This window comes from Trachypithecus francoisi, unplaced genomic scaffold, assembly GCF_009764315.1.
Source record: "Trachypithecus francoisi isolate TF-2019V2 unplaced genomic scaffold, Tfra_2.0 Lachesis_group8, whole genome shotgun sequence".
NCBI classification, from domain to species: domain Eukaryota; kingdom Metazoa; phylum Chordata; class Mammalia; order Primates; family Cercopithecidae; genus Trachypithecus; species Trachypithecus francoisi.
The window spans coordinates 108,054,019-108,077,621 of NW_022681473.1; the positions used below are offsets into that span (position 1 = coordinate 108,054,019).

The 23,603-nt window shown below is 53.9% G+C and overlaps 1 protein-coding gene and 1 long non-coding RNA gene across 2 annotated transcripts in view; one reads left to right on the forward strand and one right to left on the reverse strand.

The window, feature by feature from the left end:
- Nucleotides 1-23,399, reverse strand: part of NECTIN1 (nectin cell adhesion molecule 1) — a 66,978-nt gene extending 43,579 nt beyond the window's left edge. The window contains exon 1 of the mRNA XM_033207800.1: nt 23,165-23,399. Coding sequence (XP_033063691.1) covers nt 23,165-23,243 — 79 coding nt within the window. The 5' untranslated portion in view covers nt 23,244-23,399. The remainder of the gene's footprint in view (nt 1-23,164) is intronic.
- Nucleotides 4,615-13,864, forward strand: LOC117081623. The gene is made up of 3 exons (XR_004436207.1): nt 4,615-4,738; nt 13,065-13,140; nt 13,775-13,864. It is a non-coding gene; the product is annotated as an uncharacterized LOC117081623 (long non-coding RNA).
- Nucleotides 23,400-23,603: the final 204 nt, after the last annotated feature.

A 23,603-nucleotide genomic window follows, 5' to 3' on the forward strand; every position in this document is an offset into this window, starting at 1 on the left:
CACTCAGTACCTATTAGGTCCCAGACATACAGCATTGGACAAAGCGGAAAACATTCTCTGTCTTCATGGAACTTATGTTCTAGCAATGGCAACCAGACAATAAAGAAGATAAAATGTGTGTAGGATTAATTAATTTTAGATCAAAGATGCTCAGAGACGATCTCACTGAGAAAGGAGACATTTGAGCAAAGAACAAAACAAGGTGAGCAAGCCAACCACGTGGCCACCTGGGAGGAGAACATTCCCGGCAGAGGCCGCAGACAGCAGGTGCAAAGGCCCTGCGGCGGGAGTGCATCTGGTAAGTGTGGCCGGTGTAGCTAGACGGAGGAGATTGATGCAAGGGCCAGGCCTCTCCCCTGAGCTGGACTGTGCCGTTGGAGGCCATGAGCGGAGGGATGAGATCTGTGACCCGGCTTTGTTTTAACAAGACCGCTCACAACTGCTGAGAATGAACAGGAGGGATCGCATGCCAGGAGACTGGTGGAGGCGACTGCAATCATCTGGGGCATCTTGGCGGCCTCTGCAGAGCTGGAGAGGGAGCACCAAGGCCAGAGGCGGGGCAGGGGCTGCATCGAGGTCTACAGAGCCCTCCTCTCCCACTCCTCCAGGTGAGACAGCTGGCAGCCCACTCCCTTTCCCTGCAGACAAGCTGTCTTCCCATCCTGGGCCCAAGAGGGAGGTGGGGAGGGGCAGGGGTGAAGAGGAAGCCCTGCACAAAACAATGGCCTTGAGCCAAGACAAGAGAGATGCTTGTTCCCCTTTATTTATGATTGTTATTGGGAGAAATAAAGCCCTCAGCTGCAGCCTCCCCTCGGCCGCCAGCCAGGCTCTCGCTCCTCTCTTCTTCCACCTTCCCCTTCCGTCCCCACCTCTTCCCTGGGCACAGGCTTTCCTCTGACACACAGAGATCAAATAACTTTTCACTCAAAGGGAAAGATACGATCTCCTCTTACTATTCAGCACCAACACCAGCGGACCGACAGCCCAAGATTAAAGGCAATTAGACAGGTTTGTTTTGTAGGGGCAGAAGGTCTGTTTGGCACCCTCCTTGGGAACTGGATCCCACAGTGGAGAGGGCCAGTTGCTCCTGTAACTCCCAGTGGACAAAGCTTTGGGCCCACCCCAACTCACCCCCGAGCACCAGGAAGGACCCATTTTCCTTTGCTCTGAGAACTGCTGGTTGCCTAGGAAGAGGGAGGGACCTGCTAGCCAGGTGCCACTGTATCTTCTCTCTGCACACATTGCACCCTTGGAGTAAGGGTGGAAGCTAAATTTGTGTTTTCCCCCAGAAAATATAGTATTGATTGCTTTCAAGTCGATTTCAAATAAACAGCATGATATTGCCCCCACCAGGGCTTCTAATCCCTTGGAAATGTCATCAAAGACAACGACACAAAAGAGGGCAGAGGCCTTGGTGATTCCTTCAAACCGGAGACCCTGGGCCTCTGCTTCCTTCCCTGTCACCTTGTCCTAACAGCACACAGGAGAATAAATGCTGGCACAGCCCTTTCAGAGCATTTGTATGCACTATCTTATTTAATCCTCATGAACTCCCTCTAGGTTTATATCATTATCCCACTTTTGTCCTCAGTGGGTCAGTATTCATGGAAGAAACTGAAGACCAGAGTGTTGGTGTAGGGCGTCCAAGGGCACAAAGCTAGTATGTGGCAGGGAACCCAAATCTGCCCCTGTCCCTCAATTCTCCCCCTGGAGCTAAGTGAGGAAGGAGAGGGGTTAGAATCTATCACTTGCCTTCTGGTAGTTTCCATCTGGCAAGGGAAGTAGGCCCACTACTGCCCTGCTGGCTGGGGTGGACAGGGAAAGGTCGTTCATCCTTAAGTGACCCTTGAAGGACAGGGAAGTTTTCATCAGACACATGTGTGAGGGCCACCACCCTCGCCTTGTCCTAAAGCTCTCTGCGTGACCAGGCTGCTGCGCACTCCACCAGCCCAACCTCGCCGCTGCCCTCTCTCCCCATTGCTGGGCTCCACTCCTGGGTCTTTTAGGCACTCGCTTGCCTTGGGGCCTTTGCACAAGCAGTTCTGCCTGCTGGGATCACCCTGCCCTGTACCCACCACTCCCCTTTTCTTGCTAAAGGTCACCCCCATCTTCTCTTTTATGGCTGTTCCTCATTCTCCTCCCACCCCTGCCAAACCTTCCACCCCATCTCTCACGCTAGTGACCACCATGACACTCCACAAGGCTGTCGAACAGGGAGAATGACCCCTCCCCACCATCTCCCCACTCCAACTGCCCACGTAGGCAGTTCCCAGGTCCAGTCAGACCCCACTTTGTCCCTGCTATGCCAAGCTGCAGAATCTTCTCCTTCCTCCAGGTTCCTCTATAGGGTTGCCTCTCTCAGATTAAATCTACTGTCTCTGGTTCTTCCCCTTGCTTTTATTTTTTTGGATTTTTAATTAATATATCATAGTTGTACATATTTTGGGGGTACACGAGATCCCAGCCCTGATTTGATAATTACACATTGTAGGCAGGTATCAAAATATCAAATCAGGGCTGGGATCTCCATCACCTCAACACTCTTCTCCCCTGCTTTAATCCACGAAGCATTACCACACCCATACAATGTGCCAAGCATGGTGCTGGCATCTTTTGGGTGAAAGTGACAGTGGTAGTGGCAAGAGGTAGGAGCGTGGAGGAATAAGAAAGACAAAGACATTTTCTTTTGCTTTAAAAGCTCTGTCTAGCAGGGGCCCCAGACATGAAAACAAACAATGACTGAGTGATAAACGCAGTTTTTGTTTGTTTCTTAAAAATACAAACCCAAAGCAATGGGAGCTCAAAAGGAGGAGTGATTCTGTCTGAAGGTGATGGAGGCACCACAGAAGATGTGAGATTTTTTAGCTGAGTCCTGCAGGATAAGCAGGAGTCCTTGAGACAGAGAGAGAGAGAGAGAGAGAGAGAGAGAGAGAGAGAGAGAGAGAGAGAGAGAGAGAGGAACAGGAGGGGAAGAGGAAAAGAGGAAAGAGTGTTTTTAAAAGCTTGGATGTGGCTAAAGCACTGGATATTTGGGGCAGAGGAGAGGGGAATATAGGGTGAGTGGAAAGCAAGATAGGAGCCAGTTGTAAAAGGGCTTTGTATTAGATGAGGGTCTGAACTTCACCTTGTAGGCAACTGGGAGCCACTGACGCCTTTTAAGCAAAGTGGTGACATGGTCACATCTGTGCTTTGGAAAGAGGCACGTGGAATGCTAAGTAGAAGATGTCAGTCACAAAAGGCCACATACTGTATGATTCCATTTATATGAAATGTCCAGGATAGGCAGATCCATAGACACAGAAAGTAGATGAGTGGTTGCCAGGGGCTGGGGGAGGGAAAATGGGGAGTGACTGCTAATGAATACCGAGGTTCTTTTCGAGGTGATGAAAATGCTGTGGATTAGGAGGTGGTGATGGCTGCACAACCCTGTGAATATACTAAAGCCACTGAATCGTAGACTTTAGGAGGGCGAATTTTGTGGTTTGTGAATTCTATCTCAACAAAGACAAAAGAAGAAAAGAGGCACATGAAGAAGGATGGATGATGGTGGGGCTAGGCTGGAAACAGGCAGGCTACCAGAAGACCTCTGCAAGTCTGCAGCACCTCCAAGCGTGGAGGCCCTGGGCTCCCATGGCTCAGTGCAGCTGCTAAAAGCACTGGCCTTCTGAAGTTCAAGACTCAGCTTCCCTCCTCAGGACTGCCCAGGACTGATTTTGCTGTGAGAGGGGGCATCAGAGAGATCCCGAGACACCCCAGCCCGCAGGCCCACCTGCATAGCCAACATACCACACATATCCTGCACGCGATGCCTGGGACCAGAGCGACAGACAGTCACCTGACAAGCCACACCACCTATTTTTGAAGACAGGCGGGTCTCTTGGTAATAGAACAGGCACGAAGAGGCTTTGCCATAGATGGGGAAATTAGGGCAGAAAATAACACCATGAAAACAGAACTGTCTGTTCAGAAATAAGAGACCCCCTCACTCATACCCCCAGTGTACCAGGGCCTGTCTCAGCCCCTGAGAATCTGGGATCACCAGCTCCATGCCAGGTCCAGGGCGCTTCTGTCTGCCATGCACTTGCCTGGGCCACTCTGCTACCTGGGGCCGGGGGAGAGACTGCAGGGGCAGGAGCGCAGAGGAGGCCGAAACTACCCTCTCAAAAGTCTTTTCTGTTGGGCCCTGAGCATCTGTAACCAGGCTGTGAGGAAGCACTCACTTCCAGGGGTGGAGGGTTGGGGGTGTGGGGAGAAGGGAAGGGCTAGCTCCCTAGTCTGCAAGGGCAGAAGGTGCTCTTGAATGGAAGTGGGAAGGGAGGGGAGCCCTGTGTAGGAAGCCTGAAAGGAGCCTGGGAAAGACTGGGGCTGGGGACTGGGGGCTGGGAGCGGAGAGTGATGCTCGAGGGCTCCCCAACTCTCAGGCAGGGAACAGCTTTATTTTCACTCTGGGTTTGTGGAGAGAGGGCAGGGCGAGGCGGAGCGGGTTTGAGGGGGAGGACCTAGCTGGTTTTTCCCAGCATCCCCCAGGCCACTTCTCTCACCACAAACCTCAGTCTCAAGCCACTTGGTTGTCATGGAAACAGGCCGGAATAGAACAGATGGTCTCCACTAGCCAAATTCCAATTAAACAGGGCAGAGATGGATAGGGAAGGGAGTGTGATGTGACGAGGCCGCAGAGAGCTCAGCCCCCAGGATGGATGGGAAGCCCTGGGTCACCGTTCTTGGAGGGGGACATCAGGTGGGTAGAGAAATCTGCCTGGGGGAGGTCACCACCCAGTCACCCCTTCAATCCTCAAAGGTGGGGGCGTCGTGCTGAGGGAATGTCAGCTTGGGGAGGGGCAGCCACAGCTTTCCATTTACAGAAGTGCTGAACCAGAGCCACATGCACGCACACATGCACACCCAAGCACACATGTGCAGCTGAACGCTGCAGTATGCACACAGGTCGACATGCTCAGGAACACGTGGGAGCAGTGCGGGAAGGTCAGGCAGAGTCATTGCACAGAGACATTCCTCTAACATAGTACAAAGAAAATGCTTTGGAAAACCAAGTAAGCAATTTATTCTCATTTATTTAATAAACATGTATTAAGAATCTACCAAGTGCTTGCCAGTAGGGCTATAAACACACACACACACACACACACACACACACTGCATACGTGTGTATGCATGTGAAGGATATCAAGGACACAGAATAAATTCACTCACATGATCACTGCTGCGGTAGGACTGGTCACAAAGTGCCATGATGATACAGGGAAGAAATGATGAATGTGGGAAGGAGAATTAGAGAAACAAGAGGTGTCCCACAGGAGGTAAGATTTCACTGGGCTTTGAAGGATGAGTAGGAGTTTGCCAGCTGGTGAAGTAGGCGTCCTCCAGGCAGAGGAGACAGGAACAGCAAAGGCATGGTGGACTGAAAGGTCAGAGTTTACAGAGGGCATAAGCCCAGTGTGAGAGGAGTTTGAAGTGTGGAGGAGTTGGTAGGAGAGAAGACCCCATACAAGCCCTGGTATGAAGAGTATAATTTCTGACTCAAACACAAACACCCCACGCAAAGAACCGTGCCATCTCACAGCACCCGCCTGTCAAACCACACATCCACGCACAACTTCACACACACATAACCGCAGTTTCCTGGTGCTCATAAATGTTGAGCAAATGGAAAAAAGATGATTTTGTTTACTGCAAACAAAATAAGATGGGAGGGGAGGTGTCAAGTAAAAGGGAAGCATCAGAGGTTTTCCTTTCTTGGCATGGGGGTTAAATAGGGTTGCCAAAAACAAACAAACAAACAAAAAACAGAAAGGGGCACGGGAGGCCAGGCACAGTGGATCACGCCTGTAATCCCAGCACTTTGGGAGGCCGAGGCAGGTGGATCACCTGAGGTCAGGAGTTCAAGACCAGCCTGACTAACACGGTAAAACCCCATCTCTACTAAAACCACAAAAATTAGCCAGGCATGGTGGCAAGTGCCTGTAATCCCAGCTACTGGGGAAGGCTGAGGCAGGAGAATCGCTTGAACCCAGGAGGCAGAGGTTGCAGTGAGCTGAGATCGCACCACTGCACTCCAGCCTGGGCAACAGAGTGAGACTCTGTCTCAAAAAAAAAAAAAAAAAAAAAAAAAAAAAGAAAGGGGCATGGGAGAAGGAAACCTCATAGCTTATCGGGGTTGTGAAGCTAGCCAGCTCCCATCGGTTTACTGTACATTTATGGGACACCTACTGTGTGCAAGGCGCTGAGCTAGGGCCTGCAGAGATTTTAAGGCTGGGTCCTATCCTTCAAAGAGCTCAGGTACAGAGTGAGGGGAGGACAGAAAGTAAATACTAAACAATACAGAAGGGGTGGAGGGGTTGGTGTCTTCGAGCCTTGCATTTCACAGGTGGGTGTGTTGGGGCTCAGCCATCATCGGGAGCCAAGGCCGAGGAGTGCACTGGAGAAGCTGGGAGCAGTTTATTTTGACTGGAACTTAAAATAGGTCCGTGTAAAGTTGTGGGAGTGTAGAGCAGTCAGTGAAAAAGCAGTTTTGGAAAAGGAGGCTCTGGTTGCAGTGAAGGCCTAGACCAGTGTTTTCTCAACTGGGGTGCTCTTGTCCTCCGGGGAACATTCAATAAAGTCTGAGGACACTTTTTATTGTCACACTGCATAGGAATGGCGGGATGGTGCTGCTAGGATTGGGGAGGGGTCCTGCAGAAATGGGATAAGAACTCACAGCAAATCAGAGGCAGGGGTGAAGGAGGGAGCCACGGCTCCCGTGCACAGCAGAACTGGGCTTTCATCACAGAAATGGGAAGAGCCCAGGGAGGGCTGTGTCTTGGGAAAAAGAGGGCAAGGGTGGCTCTGGACAAGTTGGGCTTGGACTGCACACAGGTCAGGCTGAAATCAGAGAGGACAGATTGGGGGGTTGTTCTTTTCAAGTCCCAGTCCACAGGCCGTGGAGGCGCTGGTTTTCTTCCAGGCATGCTTGTGGCTGGGTCTCCCTTGGCTGTCCTGGTCACGTCCCAGCCCACTCCTTCTCAGCCTCCAGGTTTCAGAATCAAGGTCACGGTCCCAGAGAAGCCTCCCCTCCCCTCCCCTCTCCCAGTTCAGGTCCCCATGTCTCCACCATAGCCCCGGGCATAGTTTCATCACCTAAGTAAATCTCTGGGGGCTTCGTGCGAAGATTACTTGGGAGACAGGGGCCTCACCTGTTTTGAGGCCAGTTAATCCGTCACTACTATACTCTCAGCCCCAGCACATGCAAGGTTTCGGACGGGAGAGGGACCTCTCATTCTTTTGCCTCAACCCTTCAAAAAGAGGGAAACTTCAAAACCTTCAAACAAAGGGGAAGGAGGCAACTTCTTTCCCCCTTTCCCCTTTCCTTCCTCCCTCCCTCTCCCTGACCACAACAAGCCTTACAAAAGCAGATCTCTGCCCTTGGTGCAATCTTGCAAAAGGGACACAAACCCAGAAACCTGCCTGACTGTTAACGGAAGCATCCCAGAGTTAGAGATGAAAAACGTCCAGTGTCCGCTTTTCTCCTCACCCTAACTGCCAGTCCTGGAGTCACCTGGTCTTCAGGTCCCCGCTCATGTGCATCAGCCTTTAACCTCAATTCCAGTTGCTTAAAGTATCTTTTTCTTGACACATAGTGCCTGGCACATAGTAGATGCCCAAGGAACATCTGCTGACTGACCTCACCTGAGGCGTTTGGGCAGTGTTACCCACAGGGTGCCCCATGACACCTTCTGGCCAGCAAAAAGGGCCTGCAGCCAAGTGGGTCAGTGGGTGGGGTGGGTGGCACCGTCAAGGAGGGCACCTGGAGACGCTCTCTGGGTGGCCATGGGGGCCTGCCCTTCCAGCAGGGAATATTTAGGGGCATCCAAGCAGCCTGTGGGGGAGGGCGGTGAAAGCAGGTCACTAATCTCTCTTGGAGATTAAACACCACACTGGCTTTGGAGACCAGAAACCAGCTGGGGGAGGGGTCAGAGGCCTCGGGAGGGCTGTGGAGGGACAGAGGGCGAATCTTACTTGGGAGGTGACAGCCCAGGGCAGGGATGGGGGTGGGGGCTTCTTTTCTGAGGCCTGGGCAGAGCCCAGAAAGATCTCTAGGGTTGTGGGGTGGAAGGAGAAGCTGAAATTAGGCAAAAAAAAGTCCATGATTTATTAACCAGAGTCACTAATTATTAACCAGTTCGACTCCTGGACTTGAGGCCCCAATTCCTGGCCTCCCCCAGCTTCCTGAGTGTTAAGCTCCCCAACGTGCCACGCCTCCCCCTTCCCTCCCCACTCCCTACCCTTACCCCCGACTGTGACTGTCTCTGCCCAGCCTTGCCCCTATCTTCTCCTATCTCCAGGGGCTCTGGTGGCTGCTGCTACCGAACACTAACCCCTACTCCCAGCCTTGGGGGTGTCAGAAAAGAATGGGACTGCAGTGATTGAAACTTATTTGGGGCAGGCGAAGCTTGGCCTGAATGACCTGAGGGGCAGTCATGTCCTCTGGCCCACCCTGCCTTCATTTCTAACCTCCTCACCCCCAACCCTCCGGAGGGCAGCTCCCATCTCTCCCGGGTTAGCCTCAGAGTTTGGCGAGGGGAGGCACCTTTCAGGGCCGCAGTCCTGGGCCCGGTGTTGCTTGCCAGTGAGACATCTGATGCCGGGGGGTGCCAAGGAGCGGCAAGCCTAGGGACTTGGGGAGAAACTCTAACTAGAGTCTTCTGGGCTTCGGGGCAAGGGATGCTGCAGACCCTGAGTGGCCCCCGTTGGTATTCAGGATAGAGGCTTCTGAATTGCTCTGAGGATACATCGAAGCTTAGACTCTCTAGGGGTGAGAGATTCCTTCAGCCATTGCCGCAGGAACCCAAACTCAGTCAGTTCCACCAAAGAAGCAGAGGCAGGAGCAGCAGCCTCTGGGGTGGGCCCCTTCAAGGGTCAGCCAGGACCTGCCTGGGAGTTGCGTTAGTGCCTGGACGGCACTCATGAGCCACCTGTGGGTTGGTGGCCCCTGGACTTCCAACTGCAGAATGTGCCTCTGTATCCTAATGCCAAAAGCGGGGCGCCCCACCCTGCCACATCCCGTGGCTCGCCCTCCCAGGGCCATGACATGTCACAGAGCCACTGCACCATGGCATGAAGCACCAACAGGTGACACAGGAGGCTGCCAGATCACCCCACCTGCAGGATCCCTGTGATGCACCTCCTTCCATAAGTCACCACACCCTTCCCCAAGCAGCCCCACATCCATCCCCCATGACGGTGCAGGCAGGTGGGGAGCGCAGCCCAGCCCACCCCAGGGTGAACTGATGCAGGCAGAGGGGACTGCTCCACAGCCCCGCCATCCCTGCCCTGTCCTGCCCTGCCCACGGTCCCACTGTACCCTGACCCTCTGCATATGCTCCCTCTCCCTGTCCTCTCTCTCCCCATCGCCAACTTAATTCCTTAATTCCTACTGGAGATAAGCAGATCTTTCACTGAAATTTATCATTAATCCAAAGGAAAACAGGGGTGGGAAGGGGTGGGGGTTGGGAAAGGGATAGAGGGAGGCGGGGAAGCTTGGAGAGCCCACCCACACTGCCTCCTCCTAGATCTGGGACAGCTGTGGCAGCTGGGAATCCTAGGCTGACATCGCCGGGTGGGGCAGCCCACATCTGGAGCTGTTACTGGGGATCCAAGGGGAGCACCTGAGATGGTGAGGTGTGTGAGACTCAGGAGAGGAGAGATGGGGCCCGGGGCTGTCTGTAAATGCCTGCAGGATCACATGTGCCCCATGCGATTCCAACACTAATGGGAGGGAGCTGCAGGGGGAAGGGGGAGCTGGGGGCAGTCAGAGCTGTCCTGGCTTCCATGGAGGGTGGTAAGTACCCTGTCAGTGGAGGGATTCAGCTGCAGCTGGAGGATGACCAACAGGCCGGAATGTGGTTAGGGGTTTTAGGAAGTGAACGGGCTGCTACAGCATTTGATTTCCCTTCCAATGCTGAGGCTCCAGGATTCTCTGACATCATCTCCACCTTCCCCTGCAGGGCAGGGAGGTACCTTCAGCTGCAGGCCCAGTTGGGAGGCTCTTTCCAGACCTGGGTCCGGGAGAAGAACAAGTGGGCTCAGGTTATTTTTTTATTTTTATTTTTATTGAGACGGAGTTTCACTCTTGTTGCCCAGGCTGGGGTGCAATGGCGTGATCTCGACTCAGTGCAACCTCCGCCTCCTGGGTTCAAGTGATTCTCCTGCCTCAGCCTCCTGAGGAGCTGGGATTACAGGCACCCACAACCATACCTAGCTAATTTTTGTATTTTCAGTAGAGACAGGGTTTCACCATATTGGCCAGGCTGGTCTCAAACTGCTGACCTCAAGTTATCTACCTGCTTTGGCCTCCCAAAGTGCTAGGACTATAGGTGTGAGTCACTGTGCCTGGTGGGCTCAGGTGTTTAACTCATCTTTGCAGAATGAAGGAGAATGCAGGCCCCTGCCTAGTGTCACTGTCCCTTCATGTCCAAGCAGGTTGGCTTAAGGAGAGTGAGGGGCTTATGATGGTGTGACCCACAAGACCCCAGCTCCATCTCTCCACCATCCACCCAGGCCTCAACCCAACTTGCATTCCTGCCTGAAAGAGATGATACACTCAGGGGGCACCTGCTGTGTGTGAGGTCAGAGGTCAGAGCGTGGATGCCATGCAGTGCTGGAGTGGATATTATGTTTGTTGCTGTCTACAGCTCCCACCTCTGTGCCTGGCACATATTGAGTGAATGCCGGGATGAACCTGTCTACCTCTCCCACAACACATCCAGGGCGGTGGGATTCATACAGGGACTGGCACTGGGCACTTGGGGCAACCAGAATTCTGCACCTTGAGTGAAACCCTTGCTTCCCTTTCAGAAGGGAACACAGGAGGCACCTGCCTAGGTGATCATCTGGGGATGGGGGTGGATCTCCAGTAGCCCAGGGGCCTGAGACTAAGACATACCCTGCTCACATTGACCACCCTGGAGAAGTCACAGGAGCCCAGCAGAGGGGCTCCCCACAGCGTTCTGGGGCACACACAGCCAGGATGGCTCCTAGGCCTGGCTTCCCCAGCCCCAGGGAACCGACCCTCCTTCTCCAGACTGGGAGTCCCTCTGAGTGGTAGCTCACAACAGCCAAGTGGTGCGAAGACTTTCTCTGGATCAAGCAAATTATTGTTTGTGCTAAGCACACCACATGTGTTATTCACTCCTTCCAGCCCCTTATCATCTCATCCCATTGTACAGCTAAGGGAACTTGTTTAGAGAAGACACAGACATACCCACTGATACAGGTAAGTCATAACAGGCTGAGATCATTTGACTCCAAAATAACCACTGGGTTCAGTCAATTTCTTGGGGAAAATAGTCAAACCAGTTGTTTGTGACCCTGTAGACAAAACAATGATCTAAGATCGACCTTCGCTGGTTCTCTAACTGGCGGCTGGGGGGCAGCGCAGACTCTGCCTGGACAGTCATCATCTTTGATTGGCTCCCCCTCCTTCTCTGCCCACCCTTAGTAGCCAGGGTGTGCCCCCAACCCCAGGAGTGGGGTGAGAGTCCCCCACCTGTGTGGGAGAAGATGGCGATCACAGTCTAATCAGAAGCAGGCGCGTGCACACATGCACGCATGTGCACACACACACACACAGCACGTGACCTCATACACGCACACACACCATAAACCTTCCTCATACACACACAGAGGACATAAAAACACTTGTAAAGAAACACATAAACCAGCACAGATTATCATTACAGCGCAAACTGTGTACACAAGTGCCGAGGGGCTAGCAGTAACAGAGTGATGGGAGATGAGAGAGGGTAATGGGGATATTTCCTGGGAAGGGTGTTTGTGAGCAGAGCTTGGGGAGGAGGCCAGAAAGACCCTGCAGCAGTACTGAGAGGTGGGCGCCGAGGACTGACGCTGTCTCCCTCTTCCATCATTACCATCCCTTCAGGATTGGCCACGAGGCCCATCATCTGACCTCTGGGAGGGTGGGGAATGGAGCTGTGGTTAGGGCAGAGGCAGGCCGGGAGCAGGGGGCTGTCACATACATTCCCCCAAAGGCCCATCCATCATGCCAGTGGAGATCATCAGAGTGTTCTGCCGGCCCAGGACACTGATGACTCTCCAGGCACCATAAAGACATGGGATAAATCTGGGGAGTTGCTGGGTAGGAGGGTGCGTCAATCGCAGGGCTGGCCACCCTGCCTGGGAAGGGAGAGGCAGCCCCTCCATCATTCTGAGAGATGCAGCAATCTAGGCCAATGAGATCAGGACAGTTCGGGGACCGGGGAGGTGGGCAATCATGATAAAATAATCCAGTGCAGTGTGGCTGTTATTTACACTCAGGGAGATGCCTGTCCCTGCCTCTGCTCCAATTTATGCCTAGGAGTTGCTGCAGAAAGCCTCTCCCACTGATTCAAAACCTCTCAAAGGAGCCTGGTCCCAGCAGGCAGAGGAGAGGGACATAAAAGTGGCTAAGCTCAGGGGCCTGGCAGGCACCTGCAGGCCCCGGGGCAGGGGCCTCTGGGCAATGCTGGTCCCCTCGTGCTGGCTGGGCAATGCTCGGGCTTGGATGGGAGTCAGGCAGGTCCTACGCCCTCCTAACTCCTGTTGCTTCCAAGCACTTCCTAGGTGCAGGGCAGATTCAGCCCCAGGAGCTGATCGCATAGCTCTGGCTTGTGTCTGGGCCACAGAGGCCGCGTGGTAATTCAAGCTAACGGAGCATGGATAATCTAGAACAGCGGAGGGTCTAGGAGGAATTTCGCTTTGGCGTCGGCACAGATCAGATGACTGTTTTGCAGCCGCATTACCTTCCTAATTAAGCAAGGGAGTCTGTGAGGCCTGAGCCTGCATGGTGACCTGCAGGGTCAGCATGTGCTGGGACGAGCATCGCCCTGGGTGACCCTCGAGAGGACAATTTGCACAGGGACTGTCTGGAGTCAACTCCTAGTCCTCAGCCACAACCCTGGGGAAGGGCTTTGATTTTTCTGCCCCCGTGATCTTCTTCTCTGGGATAGTTCTCTGCCTTTGCCTGTGAAGCTGAGGACGCCTGGACCCAGGATCAATGCCTCTCTCTCCAGCTTGCTGTCCTGATCCTGCCTGAGGCAGAGGAAGCACCAACCCTTTTATCCCAGGAGATCAAAGCAGGCAGCACAGGTGAACACCCTAAATCCTTGGTAGGGGCCCCTCCCTTGCCATCTTTTGGGATCTCTGGGTGAGGGCAAGAGGGCCTGAAACCTTCCAGAAGTTTAGGACAGGCTCTGGCATAGGATCAGCTTGCTGAGCCCTGGATCCACCCAGGATCTCGGGCTGGCCTGGGAACACCCACTGGGGGACCAGGCAGATTATCTCAGAGGAGCTACTATACCTGCCTCTGGTCTCACCATGAGACATGGTGTGTGTGGGGGTGCCCAAATGGTATCAGTGATGCCCAAAGACTCAGGAGATGCAACAGTGATAACATCAAGACATTCCACTCTGGCACAGCCACATGAATACTCCCAAGACACAACAGTATCTGTGGCAGGATATACCAGTAATACAGGTTGAATATCCCTTATCCCTAATGCTTGAGACCCAAAGTGTTCCAGACTTCAAATTTGTTCAGATTTTATAATATTTGTATATGTAAAATGTTATCTTGGGGATGGGACTCAAGTCTAAACACGAAATTTCATTTCTATTTCATATACACCTTATACACATAGCCTGAAGGTAATTTTATACAGTGGCTTTAATAATTTTGTGCATGAAATAATGTTTTGACTGCCTTTGGATTGCGCCCCTTCAGGAGGATACGTGTGGAATTTTCCACTTGTGGCGTCATGTTGGCGCTCCAAAAGTTTTGGATTTTGGATTGGGGATGTTCAACCCGTGCCAAGACTCTCTGAAGATTCAGCACTAATAACTCCCCAAATGCATTAGGCATGTACAACTACAACACCAGGTTCTCGCTGCACCATGGAAGGGACAGGAACGTGAATAAGAAGGTGCTATGTGAGGGTGGGAAGAGATTCTGGAAGCAAGGTCTTGTGAGGACTCCAGGCTTAGGAAACTGTCTTCCTCCATCACCTGTCTGCCACCCCCCAGGAAGAGAGGCAGCTTAGCCACATGGTATAATCACGGACATGGGGCCTGATTTCTGGAATCAGAATCCTGACTCTGCCACTTACTAGCTGCGTGACCCCGGACAAGTTACCTAAGCTCTATCTGGGCCTCATTTTTCCATATGTAAAACTGGGGAGAACAGAAGTACCTTCCATATGAGCTGTTATGAAGATTAAATACGTAATTACATGTAAGATGTTTACAACAGTGCCTGGCATCCAGGAATTCTCAATATGAGTGTTATTATTATCCTCATCAATAGTTCAAATAAGCAACTGTCTATCCACCCAGAATGGACTACTGGTCCCCTATGCCAGGCCCTGGAGAAACCAAGCCTCATCAGCAATGGAGCTCTCAGTATTGTGATGAAGACAAATCCCAGGCCCCAGTGACTGGATAGCAGGATGGAGAGTAATTGGTGGCAGGGGTGGCATAGATGAGACACTGGGGGATTTGAGATGAGAGAAGTTATCCTTAGCTTGGGGGGCAGGGTCATGAAAGCTTCATGATAGAAGTGGCTCTTGACCTCAGTATTTAGATTTCGTATTTACGGGAAATAAGGGGGAATGTGGGGAACAGCATGTGCAAAGGCACTGAGGCGGGAAAGTGCTGGGCATGAAAAGCATGGTGTGCAGGGGAGGGCAGTGGGGGACCAGTTAGGGAGGCGCTGTGCCCCCTCAGGTGTGCTTTAGGTGGATTCACCCAAGGAGCAATGTGGGCAGACTGGAGCAGCAGACTGAGGACGTGCCGCCATCCTCCCCTGCAGTGGGACCCACATGATGTGGTGGCAGAGCTGGCTAGGACCAGAGGCACCTCCTCCACTGCCCTTGTCCTAGCAGCTGACAGCATTTGTCCACAAGACACTGGGACAGAGGAAGAGGGTGCCTGGGGCACAGAGAACAGTCACAGCAGCTGCCTCCCCCGTCCCACCAGGGGCATGTACCCCAGACCAGCTGCCGGCAGGGGCTGCCTCACAGGGGCGCTCCACGAGCCCACGCAGCCCCTTCCTCCACAGCAGGGCAGACTCACATCTGCCCTAGCAGATTGGCGCTCCCATTTCCACTGACTCATTTGGTGGGCACCTGCGAAAGCGTGGGCTGACCCGTGTGACCCCCCCACCATGGGAGCACCCCGAGTAAGCCTGTGTGTGCTAAAAGCCAGTTATTTGGGCGTGGTGCTCATTTTCCTTCACAAGCCTGAGGCATCGAGAAGGGACACGCTTGCCTTGGCTCCTGTCTTGTTTTTTATGGCCACATCCTTCAAGCCATGGTGGTGTTCTGATGACCAGCAGGTATGTGGGCTTGCAGGGGAGGAATGCAAAGCACAGGGGAAGGTACAGGCAGAGAGGAGGCTGCCGGCCAGCAGGCATCAGAATCTGCTAAGAAACAAATCCTCCTGTCTTTGGTGGGAAGAACCACAAGATGGAATCCAAGGCCCTGGCACAATGACTGAGGATACGATACTCAAGCCAGGGAGGGGTGGGACTAGGAAGCCCCTGCCAAGGCTACCTGCTGGCTCTCTGCAGTGGCTGGCTCTTTTAGCCATGGATGAAACTCCATCTATAGGTGAGGGGAAATGCTTCCTCTCCAGGGTCCCCAACTCCCTACATTCACTTTTCAGACAGAAAGGCCAAGATTCAGGCCAAGACTGTTGTGAGGACTCCAGAGTCCATCTGTGGTGCCAGGGCATATATCTCAGAGCACATCCAGATGTACACAGTGTGGGAGGCTGTGCTGTCCCCTGTCCCCAAGGGCCCTCCTCCATGGAATGATGATTTGCTGAGCTTCCACCCAGCTCCTCCCAGAAAAGGCCAGCTCCTTAGCCCTGAAGGGAGCCGTGTCCTTCTCCTCTTCAGGCAGGGGGCAGAACTGAGCATCCAAGTGGGCAGGCAGGACACGCGTTTCTAGCTTTGAGAAGCAAGCATTCCAGGACTTTGTGGGGAGGGACTCCATTTAAGCCCATAGCTTGAACTCAGACTCCCAATGGGACATTCTGGTGCCCATGGCCACTGGCCTGTTTTGCTGCCTGGGCCACGCCCGCAGCCGTGTCCCAACTCCCGCAGCTGTGTCCCAGTGGAGCCACCAGCCAGTGGAACTAATGTCCTCTAATGAGATCCGGGCCAGAGTGGCCTAGCGGGTTTTATTGTCTGTGGCTTGGTAATGAGACTCCTCATAAACTGAGAATGAAATTGGGGTTTGTGCTGACCAGAGTGGGTGGGGGATTGTCCAGGAGAGCGCCAGCCCCCGTGCCTCTCTGCTGCTCTGTCTAGTCCACAACGCTGTCTAGTCCACACCTGCTCTCTGCTCTGGGCCAGGCCCACACCCTGGCACTGTGCCTGCCTGTGCCCTGGGGCTCTATGCTCACACCTCAGGGGCGCTGCCCATGTCTCAGCCCAGATACCCAGAGAGAGATGCTCCAGGACACTGCTTCCCCCGCCCCCAGGAATGTTCCACTGTTAGGCATCCTCTATTCTACACCAACTTGGGCTCTGTGGTCAGCTCCGGCTGGGCCACCCTCCAACCTATATCCTCAACTTATTCCTCACTTCCCCAGGGAGCTGCCAGGCTCTGCCCTGCTGTTGGGGGAGTGTGAGCTGGTCACGGCTGGTAAAGTAGAGGACCATCCCATGGACATTTTCTAACATCCTACTGGCCCGGTTCATCCTCTTCCATCTGTCCATCACCGATCTTTTCATCCTTCTAGTTTACTGGATTTGCAGTCAGACGACCCAGTGTCTAATTTGGCCACAACAGCATAAGATGGTCAGCAAGTTACTAAACCTAGGTCTCCCTTTCCTTGTCTCTAAAATGGAACTAATACAACACTAATGACATTCACATGGGGCTCCTGAGAGGCTCAGCTGAAACTGTGGCTATAGAGTGCCACAGACAGTATTATGACAGTTCGCAAAAGGAATCAGTCTGTAACAGGAGGCTGAAAGGACTTTCTGTCAGTGAGAAGGAGGTGACCCCAGCAGGGATTCTCTACCCATCTGGCTGATACCATCTCACGGGGCGAATGGAGTCCTGGAGGGAGGGTGCTATTGCCCAACTTCCCCTCAAATGTGGAAGTGAAGGAAGGCAGGGGCTGAGTCCCAGTTCCTCTCTACAGCCGTGGCTAGCCTCCAGATAGGCAATGGTGCCCCAGCTGGGCCACAGCCAGGGAGCGAGGCAGGTGCCGTGAGAGCCCTCAGTGACATGCGGCAGAACAAAGGCCGCACAGCACCTGCTGCCTAGGTAGCCCTCAATCACCTCAGCTGGGCCTGTGCAGGTACCCACAGACAGCCTGGCTCCCCAGTGGGGGCAGGGACTCGCTTCCCAAGTAGCACCTGGCTGGGGATACGGGAAGTGAGGTCAGCAGTGTGCAGGCAGCTGAGTGGCTCTTTCTCAAGGGAACACAAGTAGCAGATTCAGAGGGGCCAGGACCATTGAGAGGGAAGGCATAGGGGATAGAAGTTCACTTCACTGCATGTGCCCACATGCCTGGCAATGTGCTAAGCACTTTTCATACAACATTCTCAATCTCATCTTCACAAACCTCTTTGGGAATGTGTATTAACAAAAACCTATTTTAAAGATAGGAAAACTTTGGGAGGCTGAGGTGGGCGGATTACGAGATCAGGAGATTGAGACCATCCTGGCTAACACGGTGAAACCCTGTCTCTACTAAAAATACAAAAAAATTAGCCAGGTGTGGTGACACATGCCTGTAGTCCCAGCTACTCGGGAGGATGAGGCAGAAGAATCTCTTGAATCCAGGAGGTGGAGGTTGCAGTGAGCCGAGATCTCGCCACTGCACTCCAGCCTGGGGGACAGAGGGAGACTCTGTCTCAAAAAAAAAAAAAAAAAAAAAAGATGGGAAAACAGGCCTATAAAGTGACTTGACCAAGGTCACTCAGCTAGTAATTGGTAGAGCGGGGATTCCAACCCAGGCCAGTGGGCACCACTTTGCTATCTCATTATGCTGGGCTGCCAAGACGGGGTGATCACCAGGTTGTAGGGAGAGGAACTGAGCTGCCTGCTGCTCTCCCTGCACCAGGGACCACTGCTGCTCTGCTCTCTCCTGGGAGGCTGTGAAAGGCAGACCTCCCACGAGCCCCCCACCCCCTGAGAATACATACCTATTGCCTCCCCGTCCCCCACCCAGGGCAAACCTGGGATAATCTATTGCCCTGAAGATTCTATAATCTGCTGTCAGAAAGTCTTTATTTGTGTCCATCTTGGGTCTCTCCTGTTATACCAAGTTCATCTCTCCTTGTGGAATGGGCTGGGGTACAGATACTATGTTCCGTGTGTTTTCTCATATCTCTTCCCTTTCCGCATCTCCTAGCCCCCAACAGCATGAGAGAATCCAGAGCTTAAAGGGTTAACTGGACTAAAGGGTGTTATCTCCAGCTCAGGGCATTCCCTCTGCAAGGTGATCCCTGCTCAGATCTTAAGTTACCTCCTACCCCAGCCAGCACATCTGCTGCTGGCTCTGCAGACCTGGTCTCTATGGACAGGGGTGGGCATCATGGGGAAACATTTTCCAGTTGGGCTTGGGCACAGAGTGCTGGGTTCCCAGGACCACCCTCTTCCCCACTCCTTGTCCCTTATTCCCACTTCTTTTTCCAATAAGGGGGCTCCTGCTTTCTGCGTCACGAACCCAAGATGCTTCCAGGCACATGTATGTTGCCCACTTGGGCACACATAGCTCTGCAGGGCCCTCACGGAGGACCAAAGCTCATGCTCACACCCTTTTAAAATGCCCAGAGCATGCTACCTCCCCTCCCCACACACACCATGATTCTTTTTCTTAAGTACCCATGTAGGAAGCAAAGATGCCAAATTAGGAGCTGAAAAACTGCCTCCCTTTGCCCCTCCCAGCCGTTCACGGATCATGAGAACTCGTCGGGCAGGCCAGGCCCCAGGTAATGCCAGGTTCCAGTGCTGCTCTGCCTGCCAGGGAAACAACAGAAGGCTGACAAGAGAGGAATCTCTCTCCCGGTGTGGTCAAGGTCTTCAGCACCTCCCTGTGAGGAGGCAGAGGCCCAGTCTAAAGCCAAGGGCAGAACAGAAAAAGGCAGCGGCATAGAGGCTTCCGGCCTGCCAAAGGGGCCGGTAGTTGTCCTAGAAGAGCTAACCAAGGGCAAATCCTGGGCGCCCTCCCAAAGTCACCCTCACTGACACTCTGACACATCAGAGACGCATTCTCAAGTCCGGACCACTCACAAAGTCCTAGTCAGAAAGTTCTAAGCAGTCAGTTACATGTGAATATACATTTGATGTTACATATTTATGGCCCTAGTCCCACAGTGACCCACAGACCCAAGTACATACACCTCCTACTCCTAGTCCCCACAGATGCACACATGCGCAGTGAATGGCAGATCACCAACACAAACACACAAAGCCCTGGATACGTGTGTGCACACACACTCTATACTAAAGGTGAGACCCTATGCAGACTGTCAGAAATGTCACAGCTTAAGTTCCACAACTAGCTCATGACCATTCTAGCCTGGCACACTGGCTAATGTTTAAAGTTGTTTTTTTTTAAATCAGCAGAACAGGTGAATATGCTGACACCTCTCTATCTGTCCGTCTCTGAGGTAGGAGGCATTCAATTCACCAGGTTAGCCAGGAAAAGATACAATCGGAAAAATCGAAGATACATTCACACCTCCCTTGGGTGTTTTCTGTTTGTGCTGAACAATGAACATTAGTCAGCTGCTAAACAATGGCAGTATCATAGACACAGCAACTGGAACTGACCCTCTGCCCCCCGCAAGCCTGGCCCACTTGCTCAGACATCAGCACTAGGGTTCTGGCCAGCTCAACCATCCTGGCAACATACAACAGAGTCGGTGGTCAAGCAGTAGCCAAGGTGGATTCATTGTACAAATGTGAGTGGCTGAGAAGAGAACTGATAACACTCTTAACCTCAACCAGCCTCAGGCAACGAGGGCTACCTGTCCCATATGCTCACAAGTTCAGGTTAAAGAGATGCCTTCTGGGTCACTCAGCTGGGGCAACTGGGCCCAAGTTCTGCAGTATCTCCTCTTCCCCTCCAGTCTTGACTACGGAGGCCTAGAATCCAATTCCAAGGCACTCCACAGTGCTGCCTTATAAATGGGTAAGGAGATTCCCACTTATACATGCTGCAAACCCCAGGCCAGCAGAACTGGTCTTGCCATAATGCCTTGCCCAGCAAGCTGAAGCACACCACTGTATGTGAGAAATAGAGAGAGAGGAAGGAAAATAACCCAATAGCCCCGACACTTGGAATTTCAAAGACCACATGGCAGCAAGCTCTGCACAAGCTGCGGAGAGAGGCTGCAGAGAAGGGTGTGCTGTGACCCGACAGGTCTTCCGAGGGTGTGCATGACACCTGGGGTGTGTGTTCTCTTTCCAGACAAAAGGTGTAGGGAAGCCAATTAGGGAGGGTGTGGTGTAGGTGGGACACCAGCTCAACGCACCTGCTTCTCAGGCAGGTTCTCTGCCTCCTCCTCGTGCTCCCCCATCTCTTTTTGGGATGTAACCCACCTGCCCCACTGACCCTCTCCTCTAAGTCAACAGGAAGAAACCGTGGATTGTCATCTCAGGAAACAGAGGCCTGTGGGGGCTTCACCACACTGCTTAGTGAAGTCTGTGTTGTTGAAAACATACTTCTGTGTTTACACTTCAATAGCCAGATTGGGAGTGTTTTGAAGCTGGGGGCAATTGCACATACTCCAGGCCCCTCCCTCTTCCTTTCCTCAAACCCCTAGACCCAGGTTCCCTGCCACAGCCCAGGAAAACCCTGAAAAGAGCATCAGACTGGCAAGTCCCTAGAGAGATGCTATAGCGGGCAATGGGGAGGAAGCTGGCAGGTGATGCAAAGTAGGATGTGGACTTGCAACTTCTGGGCCAACCAGCCTCCATCCAAGTGTCAGACTGGGCACAACTGTATCCACCTGCCTCTCTGCACTCATGGACCCTAGAGCAAGCAAGCAGAGAAGGCCCCAGGAGCCCAGGCACTGGGCAGAGGAGTTGGGCGATTCGGGAACTTGGGTGCATGGATGCTATCCATCAGTCAATTATAGTCGATGGAAGAGCATTTATTAAGTACCTCTCTCAACCCTGGTTCCTTTCTCTGCATCCCACCCTTTCATGTGGATTTTTGGCAGGGGTTGTATCCACCTTGAGCCAGGTGAGTTCACCTCCCAGCTCCGACTTCCTGAGTGGGTGGAGCACAGCAGGCCTCTAGCCCCCAATGAAGGAATTAACCATGAAGGGAATCACAAAGCTGGGGAAAGAGAATAACAAAAGGAGGGGAGAACGGGGTGAGTTCCTTCCCCTTCTCCCAATCCTTCCCACCACCCTTTGTCCATCCCAGGATTACATTAACCCCTAGTGTACTGGACCAACCAGAGCTCTGGGAAGCTCTCCTTTCTTTGGGTTCTGGATGAGGACATATGTAATTGAAGGGTTCCTGGAAGCTCAAATCCCAGTGGCCAGGCAAGTCCTAGAGCCGGAACTTCTGTATCTCAGGCTGGCTTCCTAGGCCATCCAGTGTGAGAAGACCTCTGGCTCTCACCAAGACCACCCTCTGGGGGCAGGGTGAGCAGTGACACCTGTGAGCCCTGGATTTTCCTACCCCCCCCACATCCAGCAGGGCAGCACCCCAGGCTTCAGGGGTGGAGGCACCCCAGTACCCGCTTTCACAAACTGCTTCCCAGGCATCCACCACTCAGGAGATTGGCGGGGCCCTCCTAGTGAGCTGGCTGGCAGCAGAAGAGGCATAGAAGGGAATGAGGCCAGGCTTCTGCCTTCCAGGAGTGCACCCTAGCCCCGGAACTAGGCAGCCAGACTGGTCTCTCGATAACAAACTGCCTGGCCATTCTGCGGCATCGCACATTGTAGGAACTCGGGATCTAATATTCCTGGCCCACGAGGAGAGGGTCTCTGTACACTGACCCCCTAATCTGCTCCAGTCAAGATCCTCCCCCCTCCTCAAAATCCCATCTTGCTAGAGCTGCAGGTCGTCTCTGGTTTCTACCCAGGGAGCTGGAGGAACTCCCCACACCCCTTGACCCGCGCTTGGTGTCCAGCCAGCCGGCGAGCTCGGCAGCTTCTCCAGGGACACAAAGGGTTAAATCCAGGCGAAGGGACTCGGTCGGATTTGCCTCCTAAACGCATTTTCCAGTTCATTCCCCAGCACAATATGCCTGGGCCGGTCCCAGCCTCCGAGCCCACCCCACCCGTCAGAGTGGGCCACCAGGGCCACCCCGGGGTCGGGCGCGAGGTTAACCCCTCGGCTGCCGGCAGCCCGCACCTCGAGGAAGGACACGCGGGGCACCCTCGGGAAAGTGGGTCATGCAGCTACCTGGTTGGCACGAAGCCCGCGGCGTCTCCTCCAGGGAGAGCCCCCAGAGCTGGGAGCAGAGTTCCGAGGGGGAGCCCGGTCCCGCGCCAGGCCCGGAGGTTGCAATCCCAGGCTGCTCCGGCCTCACCCTCCAGGGAAGGAACCGCAGGTGAGCGAGGAGCTGCCTCTGCTGTAGCAGCCGGCTCTCCGCGCCCGCTGTGGGGCGGTGTGGGGCGGGAGGGGGCCCGAGCGTCCTGAGCCGTCTGGCAAAGGGGCCGCCGAAAGAAACGAAGCCCCCCCGCCCCCGCCTACTCCAAACCCGCAACCCATCAGCTCCGAGACTGACGCCCTCCTCCTGGGGCTGTTGTCTCCCACCCCGAGACCGTGATTACGGTGATTATTTTGCATTTATGTAACACGCAGTGTTTCCAAACTGCTTTCCGAGCAGAGAGCTGGTTATTAAATAAATAGAACGCTATTACATATTATTATTTTTGTGAAGAACTGAGCGGAGAAAGTGCTTTCATGCTACATAGGGAAGTGCATCCGACTGCTTCGCTGCAGGGCAGGCTGTTCGGCTTCTCAACCTCTTTCTCCGCCGTGCCACCTCCCACCCCCTTTACCCAAGCCGTGACCCAACTTTTTTGGCTCCTTTCACTCCCCACAATCCAGTCGTGCCCGCCATCCGGCTCCCAGCCCCGGGGAGGCACTGGATGGGGGTGGGGACAGCAGAGGTGAGCGCGCTTACCTGGGAGGAAGAATGCGGTCAAGCCGAGAGCGAGTCCCCACCAGCGTCCAGCGGCGCCCGCAAGCCCCATCCGAGCCATCGGGGGCCGGGGGTCCGGCGAGAGGGGCGGCGAGGGCAGCGCTCCTCGCGCTGCAGAAACCAGCCCGGAAGACGAAGGAAGATCGCTGGCGGCCGGCAGGCGCTCGGAGGATCCAGGTCAGCTGCAGCGGTCGGCCGGGGCGGGGTGGGCTGGGTGGGATCCGCGCGGCCGCAGTCCGGACCCCAGGCCGTCGCCGGCTCAGAGGCTCGGCAGATGCCCGCCGCAAGTTGCACGAGTCATGCCCCTTCTCCTCCTCCACTCTCTTCCCGGCGCCGGTCCCCGCCCTCTTCTTCCACGCAGAGCGGGGCTGGGGAGAGGGACCCACCCCCGGCGCGCCCCGCTGCCCGGCTGCGCGGCGCG